Raw genomic sequence first — 12,766 nt, 5'->3', positions numbered from 1 at the left:
TACCACTAAGCATGGTAAACATCATCTAAAGGATGTGAGAAGTCTCTCTGTAGGCCTGTCCTTTCAAATTTATCACCTAGATACATCTCTGCATACCCATGTTTATAGCAGCAAAGTTCACAATAGCCAAACTATGGAACCAGCCTAGGTGTGCATCAACAGATGAAAGAGTAAACAAAAGATGTGTATATATATATATAGATATATATAGATATATATAGATATAGATAGATACACACACACACACACAATGGAGTTTTATTTAGCCACAAAGAAAAATGAAATTATGTCATTTGCAGGAAAATGGATGGAACTTGAGACCATTATGTTAAGTGAGATAAGCCAAACTCAGAAAGTCATGGGTTGTATGTTTTTTCTCATATGCAGAAACTGGAAAGGAAAAAGGAAAAGAAAGGTATGGGAAGTGAGTGATATTGGCTAAATTATATTGTTATATTGTGTACATGTATGAATATGTAACAAAAAAATCACATCATTATGTATAGCTAAAATGCACCAATAAAAAACAAAAAATGGAAACAGAAAACAGGATGTTGGTATATGGTGTTGAAATTAGGGTAGTGTCTTTCTTGGATGGGGAGTGACTGGAAAAGAGAAAAAGGGGCTCCTGGATGGGGGATATGGTACATCCATGGGTGTCAAAATTCTTCTATTTCTCTATCAACTATTTCTCTATGTATATTATACTTTAACAAAAAGTGTGCTTAAATGCCAAAAATAAATAACTGAATAAATTGGTTACTTATCTTATTCTTCCATTTAATTAGTTTTGTACAGCTCACTCAAAACAGTTTCAAATAAAAATATATCTTATTTACTTTTATTAATCTGTAGTTATCAAACCTGACAGTATTTGGCACCAGTTTTGAAGTATTTATTATAATCACTGTACTAAGGAAAATTAAATTACTCAGTGCTATTACTCCTCTGTCATCTGAACTTTATAATATTTGAACTAAAGCTAAATAAACATTTTGACATTCAAATCAAAAAATAAGGGGGAAGAAACACTTTGATATGATGCACCAGAGGGCGCTATATTCCAATTCTTTCCAAGAAAAAAGTCCTTGGGTCCAAAGTTTCCATTTCTACGGAACAGATGTGCCTGCTGGCAAAAGGTACTGTTCTTGCTTTACTTTGGAGTAGCTGTCTATTTCCAGGTGAGCTTGGTTTTCAGAGCAACACCCACATCCAGCAATGTTTTGCCTCTTAACCACTTTAGAAGGTTGATTATCTGGAAGGGTGAGCATGAATTACATTGTTCAAACGTTTTAGAGGCTCTTTTAAAATTGCCTTTAAAAACATATGTGCCATTTCCTTGTTGGTATCTCCAATAGGAGCATAATCTTTATATTTTGGAAGAAAAATTTAATTTCCTGAAACAACCTAAAGTTATTGAGTACCAAGGAAATAAATAAGGGAGATATCAAATCAGCCACTGCCGGATATAGTTTTTTTTTTTTCTTTTTAAGCAAGAAATAAATTATTAACTTGCTGGTCTTATATTAGAGGCTATGAATGTTATGACACACTAGAGAAAAGTATTTAACTGGATACAAGAAAGTGCTAATTGTGTAATATAAATCCTCAACTACCTGAGAATCATCATCTATGCTTCTTCCTGGCCAACAAGGAACAGGAAGTGTCCTGTTGCCTCTATAACATATCATTCATTCATAGTAGTAAAAACCCATGAAGTCACCCCTAACTGCAAAATTACAGTATTGTTAATCACTTAAATCTATGTGATTCTCCTGTACCTAGTCCTAAGGTAATTAGTGTTCATTACTTTTTTACTTTCCTTTTTAATTTTGTTACTTCTCTATGTGTTCTTAGAAATTTTGTTTTGACTTTATAAAAAAAAATCATGCTTTGTGATTTGACTCCTCAGAATTGCTGTTTATATAATTCATCTATTTTGTTAATTGAGATTCATTTATTATGATTATTAAATAATATTTTATTCTGTAGCTATCATAGTTTTAAAAAAATCTCACTGTTGAAGGGCATTCAGACTGTCTCAGGTTTTGCTCTAACAAATTGTGATATCATGAACATTCTTACATGTAGATCTGGTACACAAATGGAGTGATTTCTCCAGTGATAAAGTTCAATTAATTATTTTTTTTTCTCTAACATATCTACATGTAAGACTGGAAATATTCTACTGGAGTTTTCTATATTTCAAAAGAATTTTAGCAAAAATCCATGAAGAAAATTTCCAAAGTGATTAATTCAATTCTTCCTTTCTTATTGACTAACAATTCTAAGGAGCCAGAATTATATTTGGTCCTTTGGACATTTGTATGATATTGTTTTTCTCTTCATATTTGTCAACATAACTGAGGTAGAATAATATAGATATAATAATATAATTAAATATGGTAACATATGCAAATACGTAGCTGTGATATGCATGTGACTAGATAAGGCCACTAACCCAGTTCCATGAGATGCTTCGGATAAAGGCTGTCCTCTGTCTGTATAGTAAGTACCCCCTGTAGTGCAACTTCTTTGACACCTAGAAAGTTTTCTTTCGAGAATGTGTCATCATTTATTACCTAGGAAATGGAAACTCATAGCCATGGGAGATCATGGACCTGAACCAGCAAATCCTTTCTTATACATATAAGCAGCTTTCCCTCCAACAAGTTTGATATACCTAAGGGTATTGCTGAGAATCTTCATTACCTTAACTCAAAAGAAGCCTCCGAATTATTCAACTAATGTTTATTAAGTATATACCACAGGTAGCATCATAAACTACTCTTCATTCTTATGCCATAGAAAGACCTTCAGGTTCTTTCTCACTTTTCACACAGAAAAGAGGCTAGTTTCAAAGTTGTCAAAAAATCCAACATAGACCTGCTTGAATTCACTTATTTATCCTAGGTCTTCAGAATGGTGAAGCCTAAACCACAAAACCACCTCAGATCCTGTAGAAAGGATCAGAGAGCCCCCAGAAATTAGTTCACACTCAAACATCAAAGTAACTGAGTCAAAATCAAAATTGTTTTCTTTCTTGCATTTATCATGCTTCTGATTGAACACATATTTCTTGAGAAGCAAAGTTATGCATCCAAGTTTTTTGGAGGATGGCTATTTAGAAGCTCTGTCTTTGTCTTCTGCTTACAGGTATGCAGTAGGATCACTGAAGTCACAGTTTTCAATGTGTATGTGTGACTGTATGCCAGGATAAACTTTCTGCAGGGGCAAAAGAGTTCCCAGTTTTTCTCCCTTCTTGATAGAACCTTTATACTTAATTGGCTTTATGAAGAAAATTTTGACACAGAAACCTAAAAGAAAATAAGATAATTATTTATTATCTGGATTTCAATAGCCTTGAATCAGAAATTTAAAACATAAGACCAGAAATGGACAAATGACTTTCAAAAAGAAGCACAGTTGAATGAACTTGGGAGGAATAGAAGAAAATGACAATTCTGTTAAAAAGATTAACATTACAAGAAGCAAAAAGGAGAATAGATTCAAATGAACTTTAATTGAGGTATTAAAGAACAGTAGCAGGAGAACATGAGGTAGTGTGAAATTGATCTCAAACAATGTTACTCCAAGACATAGTCTGATAAAACTATTAAACTTCAAAAATAAAGAAAAATGGTTATGGAATAAAAATATAGACTCTCCTAAATATCAAAAGAACTTTAACAAAAGAACTACCAAGTAGAGAAATAGAATTAGTATAACACAATATTTATAAAATAATATGACAGTGTTGAGATTGAATATATAAGTCATCCGTAAGTATGAATGGGCTTTAAAACTTTTCCTACTGGCTTGAAAAGCAAAATCCAATTCTATGCTGTGTGAAATAAAACAAGGATTGAAAAAGCTATAAATAAAGAACTTGACAAAGTTTTGCCAAGCAAATGGAAGCAAGCAAGAATGATGTTCCTACTACCAGAGAGTAGAATTCAGGCCAAGAAGCACTGAAACAAGACTAAAGAGAATGTTAAACATTGGTAACTGCCACAGTTCTTAAGTAAGATACAGCCATCCATGTGTTAAATAATGCAGAAATCATCTATATGAAGCAAAGACTGCAGATATGAAAGGAAAAATAGAAATAGACTAATAAAGGCAGACTTGAACATATTACTCTTAAGTGCAACTGGGTCAAAATGGGCCAAGGAAAAAGAAGGCTATATAATTGTTATTCAACATGGTAGCCACTGGTTGTTTAGCATTGGAAATGTAGCCCAGTACAATTAATCAAAATGCAGTTTGTAAAAATAAAAACATAATTTAAAAAAAGATGGGCTTCAGGATAAAATACACAATACATTTGGAAGACTCAATACAAAAAATTAAAAGCATCCCAATAATGTTTATATTAATTACAAACAAAATAATATTTTGGAAATACTGGGTTGGAAATAATATTAAATTAGTTTCACATGTTCCTTTTTTAGTTTTTTAATAAGGCTACTAAAAAATTTAAAATTATGTATATAACTTGTATTATATTTCTATGGGACAATAGTACTGTAGATCTAAACTCCACAAGGTAGGTTTTATTAACATCTATTAAATAAAAGATGTGCAAAGATCTCTAAACTGAAAATCACTAGTTATTAATGTGACAATGAAAGAAGACCTAAATAAACAGAGGACGTAATATGTTCTTTGATTGGGAGACTCAGGTTTAAAGATATCCATTCTTTTCTATTTGATCTATATTTTTCACTGCAAACCCAATCAAAGGCTAGCAGGATTTTTGTGGAAATTAGCAAACTTGTTCTCTAATTTATTTGGAAATGCAGATGGCCAAAAATTGTCAAAGCAATCTGAAAGAACAAACTGGAAAAACTTATGCTGTCAGATATCAATGTGTATTTTAAAGCTATTGCAATTAAGACAGTGTTATATTTGTGCAAGATTAACAACTTGATGAAGCAATACAGAAAGAGATCCACAGATCCATAGATTCCTGATTTATCACATAAGATGTTTCAGAGAAGTAGAGAAAAAATTAAAAAGTCCTGTTACGTTAATGGTACTGAGTCAATTAGAAATCAGTATGGGGGAAAACAAATCCTGATCCAAATCTCATTTCCTAGACAAGTCACTTGTAGTTGGATTACTCATCTAAATATGAAGGATGAAACCATAAAGCTTGTAGAAAAAAACATGGCTGTCATGATGTCTTCAGGGTTGGCAAACGTGTCTTACACAGGCCAAAAATCTGTTAAAATAAAGGGAATTTTTACTAAATTTGCTACATTAAAAATAAGAACTTCTAAAGAAGGGAGACCAGTAGAATAGAGGAAGGACACCAGGAGGAGGGAGATGGAGAGGGAAAAGGGAAGCACTAGGGGGACAAAACTGACCAAGTTTTATTGTTATGTTATGTACATGTACAAATATTATGTAACAATGAATTCCACTATTGTGTATGATTATAATGACCTTCAAATTAAAAAAAGAATATCCCACTATAAGAAAAAATAATAATTTCTATTGAAAGTATATCATTAAGGAAGTACAAAGACAGTCCACAAAATGGGAAAACAGTTATTACGTGTGTCTACATTACTGAAAGCTCATATCCAGAATATATAAATGCTCCCACATATCAATAAGAGATACCAAGCCAATAAAAAATGGGCAAACTATTTGAATAGGCACATTACAAAAAATGATATCCATGTTTTCAATAAATCTGGAGGGGGCATGGTGGCACATGCCTGTAAACCCAACTCCTGAGGAGGCTAATGCAGGAGGATCACAAGTTCAAGACCAGCCTGGGCAACTTAGCAAGACCCTATCAAAGTAAAAATAAAAAGGCCTGTGGTAGAACAGCCCTGGATTCAATCCCCAATACCACCATCACCATCACCACTAATAATAATAATATTAATATCAATAAACATAGAAAAGGGCCAATTTCATTAACTATCAGGAAAATGCAAATTAAAACCACAGTGAGATCACACCCAGCAGAATGACTGAAATTAAAAAAAAAAATAAGTATACCGACCATTGTGTATAGAGCAGCCAGGACTTTCATACACTTGTGGCAGTAGCGTAAAGTGGTAAAACCACTTTGGAAACTGTCAATGTGTATGGTAGCTGAAGAAACACATATTCCTTGTGACACAGCAATTCCACTCCGTAGCATCCTGCCAGTTGCTGAGTATGTTGATTCCAATTGTGCATTTTGGAACCAGGGAGAAAGTCACAGGATAACTGTGGAGATTGACTGAGCCCACTCTATGATGGAGCCCATCATAGTGAGAGACTAGCTGGCCCTGTAAGCCCCAATCTGACTGGTGGGCCACAGTGGCCTTTTAAATCTCCATGGGTTAGCGACACTTTTGAGAAAGCATACAAAAATCTCTAAAAAGCTTAATTATTTCTTCTTCCCCACTGTACAGTAATCCTAAGTGGCTTAGTTACCTTTGCGGATGGCTAGAAGCATGGTTCATAGAACAAATCTTTGACTTTGTGGCAGGGCCCTTCCTTACTCTCTTTCATTGAAGGGGGTCTGGGACTGAACTGGCTCAAGTCTGAGAATTGGTTGGAGATTGTAACCCACTGTCGTGATGATTAAAGCCAGAATTTTGTTCATGAGACCTAGAGCTTTTCTCCTTATACCAAAACAGCCAATAAGCTACACATCTATTCAGTTCTAAGGTCACCATGATAAATGAGCCAATGCCACAAATCTCTGACATTCAGACAAATCTTAATTACTACTTCATCTTTGCTGCCTGTTAGGTGACCATGATGGCTTTAAATGTGGCTCTTAAGTGCCGCCTCTTCAGAGAACCCAGTTGAATGACAACTGCTTCTGTTGTCATTTGGGGCCTGCAGAGGACAGTCACCAAATAGCTCATTGAAGATATGGTTCTCTCACAGCCTTGGTGAGGGAATACCCTCAGGACCCACCTCCAGTAGGAATGCATACGTACATTCATTAAAAGGTACAAGAAAGTTTCTAGCAGAATTTTCACAATCACCTAAAAGAAAAATACCCAAAGACCCATCTAAAGAAGAATGGTTGAGAAGTTACCAGTATATGCATATAATGAAATGCCACTCATCAGGAAGAGTGAATGTGGATTTAAACAGACAAATCTCACAAGCATGATGTAGAATGAAATTCCACAGAAAATAGTGCGTACTGTTTAATTCAATGCTCCCTACCACTGTGCTGGGGATTGAACCCAGGGGTCCTCCACCACTGACCTGCATCCCAACCCTTTATTTATGTTTTATTTTGAAACAATGTCTTGCTAAGTTGTCTAGGCTGGCCTTGAACTTGGGATCCTTCTACCTCAACCTCCTGAGTAGCTGTTTATGCAATCTTTTAAAATAGCAAAACTAGAAACCAGAGTAGCAATTGCCTTTGCTGGGAGTAGTGACTGAGGATAGCTAACACAGGGGTTTCTGGGAGACCGGTCAGTTCTGTCTTGATGTGGACACTGGTTCCCCACTGTGCTGACTTTACAATTCATGGGGCTGTATGCTTGTGCGTTTTGCACTTTTTTGCATGTATATTAAACCTTGATTTAAAATAAAAAACAAATCAATATCTAGAGTACCAGGAGACCTACTTTATCTAGAACATGAAAACCTCTGGAAATATTTCACATTAAAGTCTTACAGAAATGTCAACTTCTACAAATATTGGTAAATGAAAGTGTCTATTCATTAAGATTAATATTACTGAAAGTGATTTTTATAAATTTTTTTTAAAGCAAAACTACTTGAGCCACAGAAAGGAACCCCCCTTCAATGAGCTATAGAGTTTGGTGGAGTGTGTGCATAAGGCAGAAGACTTCAGGGAAGGTGCTAGAACATCTTTGAAATGCATCAGCTGTTTTGGTTTGTTATATCTTTACGTTCTAGGTTTTATAATTTTGAAAGAAGTACAAAACTTGTATATATGAAATCTGCGTTAAATAAATAAGCATCAGCAGGTGTCCCAGGTCATCCCTTTTACCTCTTCCAGACAGCCGAACGCCATTGTTAATGACATTTTTGTTTTTATAAGGTTTCTCCTGACCCATGATCATTCCAGTGAATGGTGCATACACGGTAGATCCATCAGTGCACAGGACATCCACACCTTGGTGAGGCCTCTGATTGCTAGGATGTAAAGAAGAATGAGCAGATTGAGCAGCTGCCCTGGGAAACTTTATTGCCCAGGAACGTGGTTTCGGCACACTGTTCTCAGTCTAGGGTATCAAAAATTGAAGCTGCCAGAACATGTTGGGATGTTCCAAGATTCCTTACTCTGTTTAGTCAAATTTTAACCTCTCCCCCTGCAAGTCATAATAACCATGCTGTAAAGATTAAAGCATTAAAAATAGTACTTGGTGCATGGGGAGCCTTAAACAAATATTAGCTGTTATTGTTATATGGCATTTTAGGGAAATGAGATAGTACATGTAAGTAGGTTTTATGACTTGACCTCTTCAAGATCATTTAGAAAAGAGTTGTCTTTTTATGAGAACCTATCATAAAAGTATCACATGTTACCCTTGTCTTATTTTTCTCTCAGTGACAAGTCTCTGTAAATATCATTTATTGCACGTGGTATTTTAGTGCTGTGACTGATGCCTCCTGGGTTTGTTAAACTGTGTGGAGCACAAACACAAAATGATTCCAGATTGTGAGGTTGCCTGAGTCTGTCTCTAGCAATCTCTCAGCTCTGGTTTTCACTGCTCTCACTATGCCTGCTCCCTCAAGGCTTTTCTCCTTCCAGAAGACTACTGCCAAGCAATCAGATTCACTAGAATTGTTAGAATTATCTGTGAAGTGACACTGATCCAAGTGAAGAACCAAGAAGTTATTGTGTAGGTCAGTGTTTAAACTTTAGAATACGACCTAACCGAATCTTAATTTTGGCAATCCAGAGTCCATTTTTCCATATTTCCCATCTTAGTCCTGTTTCAGGTATTTGAAGTTGCTTTGGAAGTAGCATCCAGAAAAGTAAGAGTTCCACTCCTATTAGGATGGAGATCACAAATACAATTGGACACATGGCTATTATCTCAAACAGTGACACCTCTCCCAAAGTGATGTGCATTATTGAACATTCATGAGTTCACAAACAGCACAGCTCAATTTCTTGTTGTCTGGAATGGATTGAGAAGCTTTCTTGCCTGCTTGGGATCAGACTCTAACATTCGAATTCCAGAGCCTGAGTCAGTTACAATGGGATTGGTGGAAAAGAATCCAAAAGCTTGAATGCAGGTGGAGCCTTCACTGTCTCCAACTGGGTTTGATGGGACTAGCCCTTTGGTTCCTCAGTTCCGTTTCCTCAACTTTAAAATGCAGTAATAGTGTTTGATTTTCACCCTTGGGAAACTAGATGAGAAAAATCAACGTGTAGAGGGGTTGAGAGGGAAATACTGTGTTTATTCCTTTCTCTCTTTCTTATATTGTGATCTGTCCCCAATTCAAAACACTTACTTAAAGCAGAATTCTTAGAAGTTGCTCCAGAGACTGTCATATTACACACATCTCTGGGTTTTTACACTGTCTGAAGGGGGATAATCATAAGGCCTCAAGGTAACGTGGATCAAGGGCACTAAGAAATAAGGTGAGTAGCCAGAGGCTGGTGGGTGTTTGCAACCCTGTTTGTACCTTTGAGCAGAGTACTGTCCACAACCGTGGCTGTCACATTTCCGGATCTCGTTGGAAGGCTTGCCTGCACATAGGTTAGCCCATGGCCCAGCCAGTGCTAAAAAGGAGAAACGTGAGAGCCTTAGGTATCTTCTCCAGCCTTCATTTTCCTATGTCCTCCCAGGAATCCTGAGAAGTCTTTTTTCACTACAGTTTTTGCCTGACTTTCCATGGTTTATGGGAGGGTCTTCCTTATAGAATTTTGTGAGCTGATTTATATGTAAAACTAACTTTCTCCCTGGTCACAGAATTCTGTTATGTGGCACCTAAGGTATTTATTTATGTATAAGCATTAATTTTCATCATTATACATTGTTTCAGATTATCTACTAAGAAATGGTATAAATTGTGCTTTTCAGATTTTCCTTGCTCATTACCTGGCATGCAGACAGCTATGTTTAACTTAAGTAATCAAATAGCACAGCTCAAAGAAATAACTTTGGAAATTCTAAAGTAACTTTGAAATGCTGCTTTATGGTTAGTTCTAATAATCAAATACAAGCAAATGATTGAATTAAAGATAAAACATACTTAAATAAGCCAAGTTTATTCAACACTAAATAAATCTCTTTTATATTTGTGGACATGGAAGAAGGAGATTCTAGAAGTAATCTAAAAGGTCAAATCAATTTTGTCTACAGCAAAGTCAGAAGAGGGGGTGGGAATAGAAGCAACTATATGAAAAGTTTTGAGAAAGAAAAACATAGGATTTTCTTTCAGTGTACTCTGGGCAAACTCTAAGTGCAACTTGTCTCTTAGTAAGCACTTGATAAATTGCCAATTGAATTAAGTTTCCTGATTTTTTAATGTTAGCATTCACAGAGCTACAGTTAGCAAACTCAGCCTTTCACTTTGAAAAACTAACAGAAGCAGAAGCAAAAACAAGAACCTGTAAATTTGATGATTGACTTTTCTTTAAAGACATTTTACTTTTCACTAGTATAAGTGCTAGGAAAAGAAGCTACAGAATACTTTCCATAAATGTTTTAAGATACTTTTCTTTGAATGTTATCTCCTTTTAAATTTGTTCTAATTAGTTATGCATGACTATAGAATGCATTTTGACACATTGTACACAAATGGAGCACAGCCTCTCATTCCTCTGGCTGTACATGGTGCAGAGTCACACTGTAGTGTGATCATACATGTATATAGGGTAATAATGTCTGTCTCATTCCACCATTCTTCCCACCCCCAAACCCCCTCCCTTCCCCTTACTCCCCTCTGCCCAATTCAAAATTCCTTCATTCTTCTCCATCCCCCACTTATATATGCTTTTAAAAACCTGGGTATCAGAAGTTTTCCACCTTGGAGCTAAAGCTTCAACTCAACACCCTGATCAAGATATATAATACCATCACTTTGACAGCTAGTATTTATCCTTGGGAATTGAGACATATATTAGACAATTATTAGTCTGTTCATCTTTCTTTCCTGCTATGAACATTAAGGGTTCATTGTTTTTGTACCAATTCACACCAGTCTTTATATCAGGAATTTTCTAAATCTGGTTCTTAAACTTTTCATTTTCTGTTTTGTACCAGTTAAACCACAGATCAAGTCTGAAACGCTTTTCTGAAATCTTCCCACTCTCACTTCTGTTTTCCTTCATTAAAGAATCAGAACATTAGAGACCATTGAGAACCCCCTACCCAAAACATATCTTTCCTATCCTACTTTTAATAACTAATATACAAGTTTCTCTTGCAATTGTGCTACTAATGACTTTTAAATCTTCCCAGGAAATCAGTTTTTAAAAATTAGCCAAGGTTCTAAAATTGTACTTTGAACTTACCAGTGGAAATCAAAGCCGCTGAAAGGAGGACCCTTGTGGAAAACATCTGGCTTTTGCTTCCCTTATGTTTCTTCCTCTAATTAGAATTGCCCCCACGCTCTCTTTGAAGAATATTCAAGTTTGAAAGAGTATTTTCTGGCTCTTTAGTCTTATAATTTTGTCTCTCTCATTTCTTTTAATTTGGTGTGAGACACAGAAAATAGAATGGAACAAGTCAAATTCTAATATCCCATGGATAGTGATTTGACTCACACGTAGGGCCTATATAAAAGTCTTTGATCTGAAGAAGCAGCCAGCTTCATTGGAAATATTGACTAAATATTAACAGGAAATGATAAGACTAGGTGCAGATTGCAGGTCTTGGGGCTGTGGTTGGTAGGAGAATATATATGTGAATAATAGCCTATTTACTAGCATCTGTAGATCTTTTATTCATGTCTTGGGTAGCACATATTTCAGAAGAGAATTGATCATTAATAATGTATGACCCTTTATAACATATTCTTCTGTATATTCCTTAGGGTTATTTTTTTTTATTATGAGCTCAGTTAGATTTCATCTGTGTAATGGATGGATACAACATGCCAACTATCTATCAGTAGTAGAAAAGATACGTGAACTATGGTATAGTCATATAATGGAATATATGTACCAGTTTAAATGAAAACAATCTATATCTATTAGCACAGTTTTATCTCTAAATGTACAATTGAATTAAAAAGTGGCTTTAGTATTATATATACATATTATATTCTGCCATTTATTTAAATTTCAATAACAAAGTTTTAATATTCACAAAGGTTGCAAGTACAGTAAATAAAAAAATATTCACAGACTAACTTTAGGACAGTAGTCACCTCTGAAAAGGGAGAGAAATGAAGCTGTAGAGAATATACAGAATATTTAAACTCTAAAACATTTTATTTCTGAAAAGAGATTAGAAGCAAATATGGAAAAATAGTAATTTGTTAATTATTGGAGACAAAGACATGGATGTTCTGTTCTCTTTATACCTCTCTGTGCACTTCAGTGTTCTGAATGTTTCACATATATTTTAGCAGTTCTCTTCAATCCTTATTATTATATGAGACCTGGAATTTTCCATGGGAACATTCTCATTTAAATAACTTTTCCCTCTGCAGAAGGTTGGGACCATGGCCCCAAATCTTTACCCTCGCTGCATCTGCACCCTTGCCGTGTCTCATCAGGGTCAGAGGGGATGTACTCAACCCTTGATTGTAGGTCAGTAATGTGTCTTTGACCAGTAAAGTGCAGTGGAGATGACAGCACATC

At 35.3% G+C, this 12,766-nt stretch overlaps 1 protein-coding gene across 1 annotated transcript; it reads right to left on the bottom strand.

The window, feature by feature from the left end:
• Positions 1–3,011: 3,011 nt before the first annotated feature.
• Positions 3,012–11,735, bottom strand: Lect2 (leukocyte cell derived chemotaxin 2). The gene is made up of 4 exons (XM_047556300.1): positions 11,474–11,735; positions 9,640–9,736; positions 7,991–8,136; positions 3,012–3,317 (listed from the first exon to the last, which is right to left on the bottom strand). Exons 1-4 carry the CDS (start codon positions 11,517–11,519, stop codon positions 3,151–3,153), a joined length of 456 nt encoding a protein of 151 aa, XP_047412256.1. The 5' UTR covers positions 11,520–11,735; the 3' UTR covers positions 3,012–3,150.
• Positions 11,736–12,766: the final 1,031 nt, after the last annotated feature.

Source organism: Sciurus carolinensis, chromosome 6 (assembly GCF_902686445.1).
Source record: "Sciurus carolinensis chromosome 6, mSciCar1.2, whole genome shotgun sequence".
NCBI lineage: Eukaryota > Metazoa > Chordata > Mammalia > Rodentia > Sciuridae > Sciurus > Sciurus carolinensis.
Note: the sequence above shows the minus strand (reverse complement) of the source record. Positions and strands in the feature narration are given on the sequence as shown.

Coding starts and splice junctions, on each gene's coding strand:
- Lect2 (XM_047556300.1), bottom strand. CDS start 11,519: ATGTTTTCCACAAGGGTCCTCCTTTCAGCGGCTTTGATTTCCACTG. Junction 8,137..9,639: donor GGACAGTACTCTGCTCAAAG/GTACAAACAGGG, acceptor TTTACATCCTAG/CAATCAGAGGCCTCACCAAG. Junction 3,318..7,990: donor CGTTCGGCTGTCTGGAAGAG/GTAAAAGGGATG, acceptor ATTTTCTTTTAG/GTTTCTGTGTCAAAATTTTC.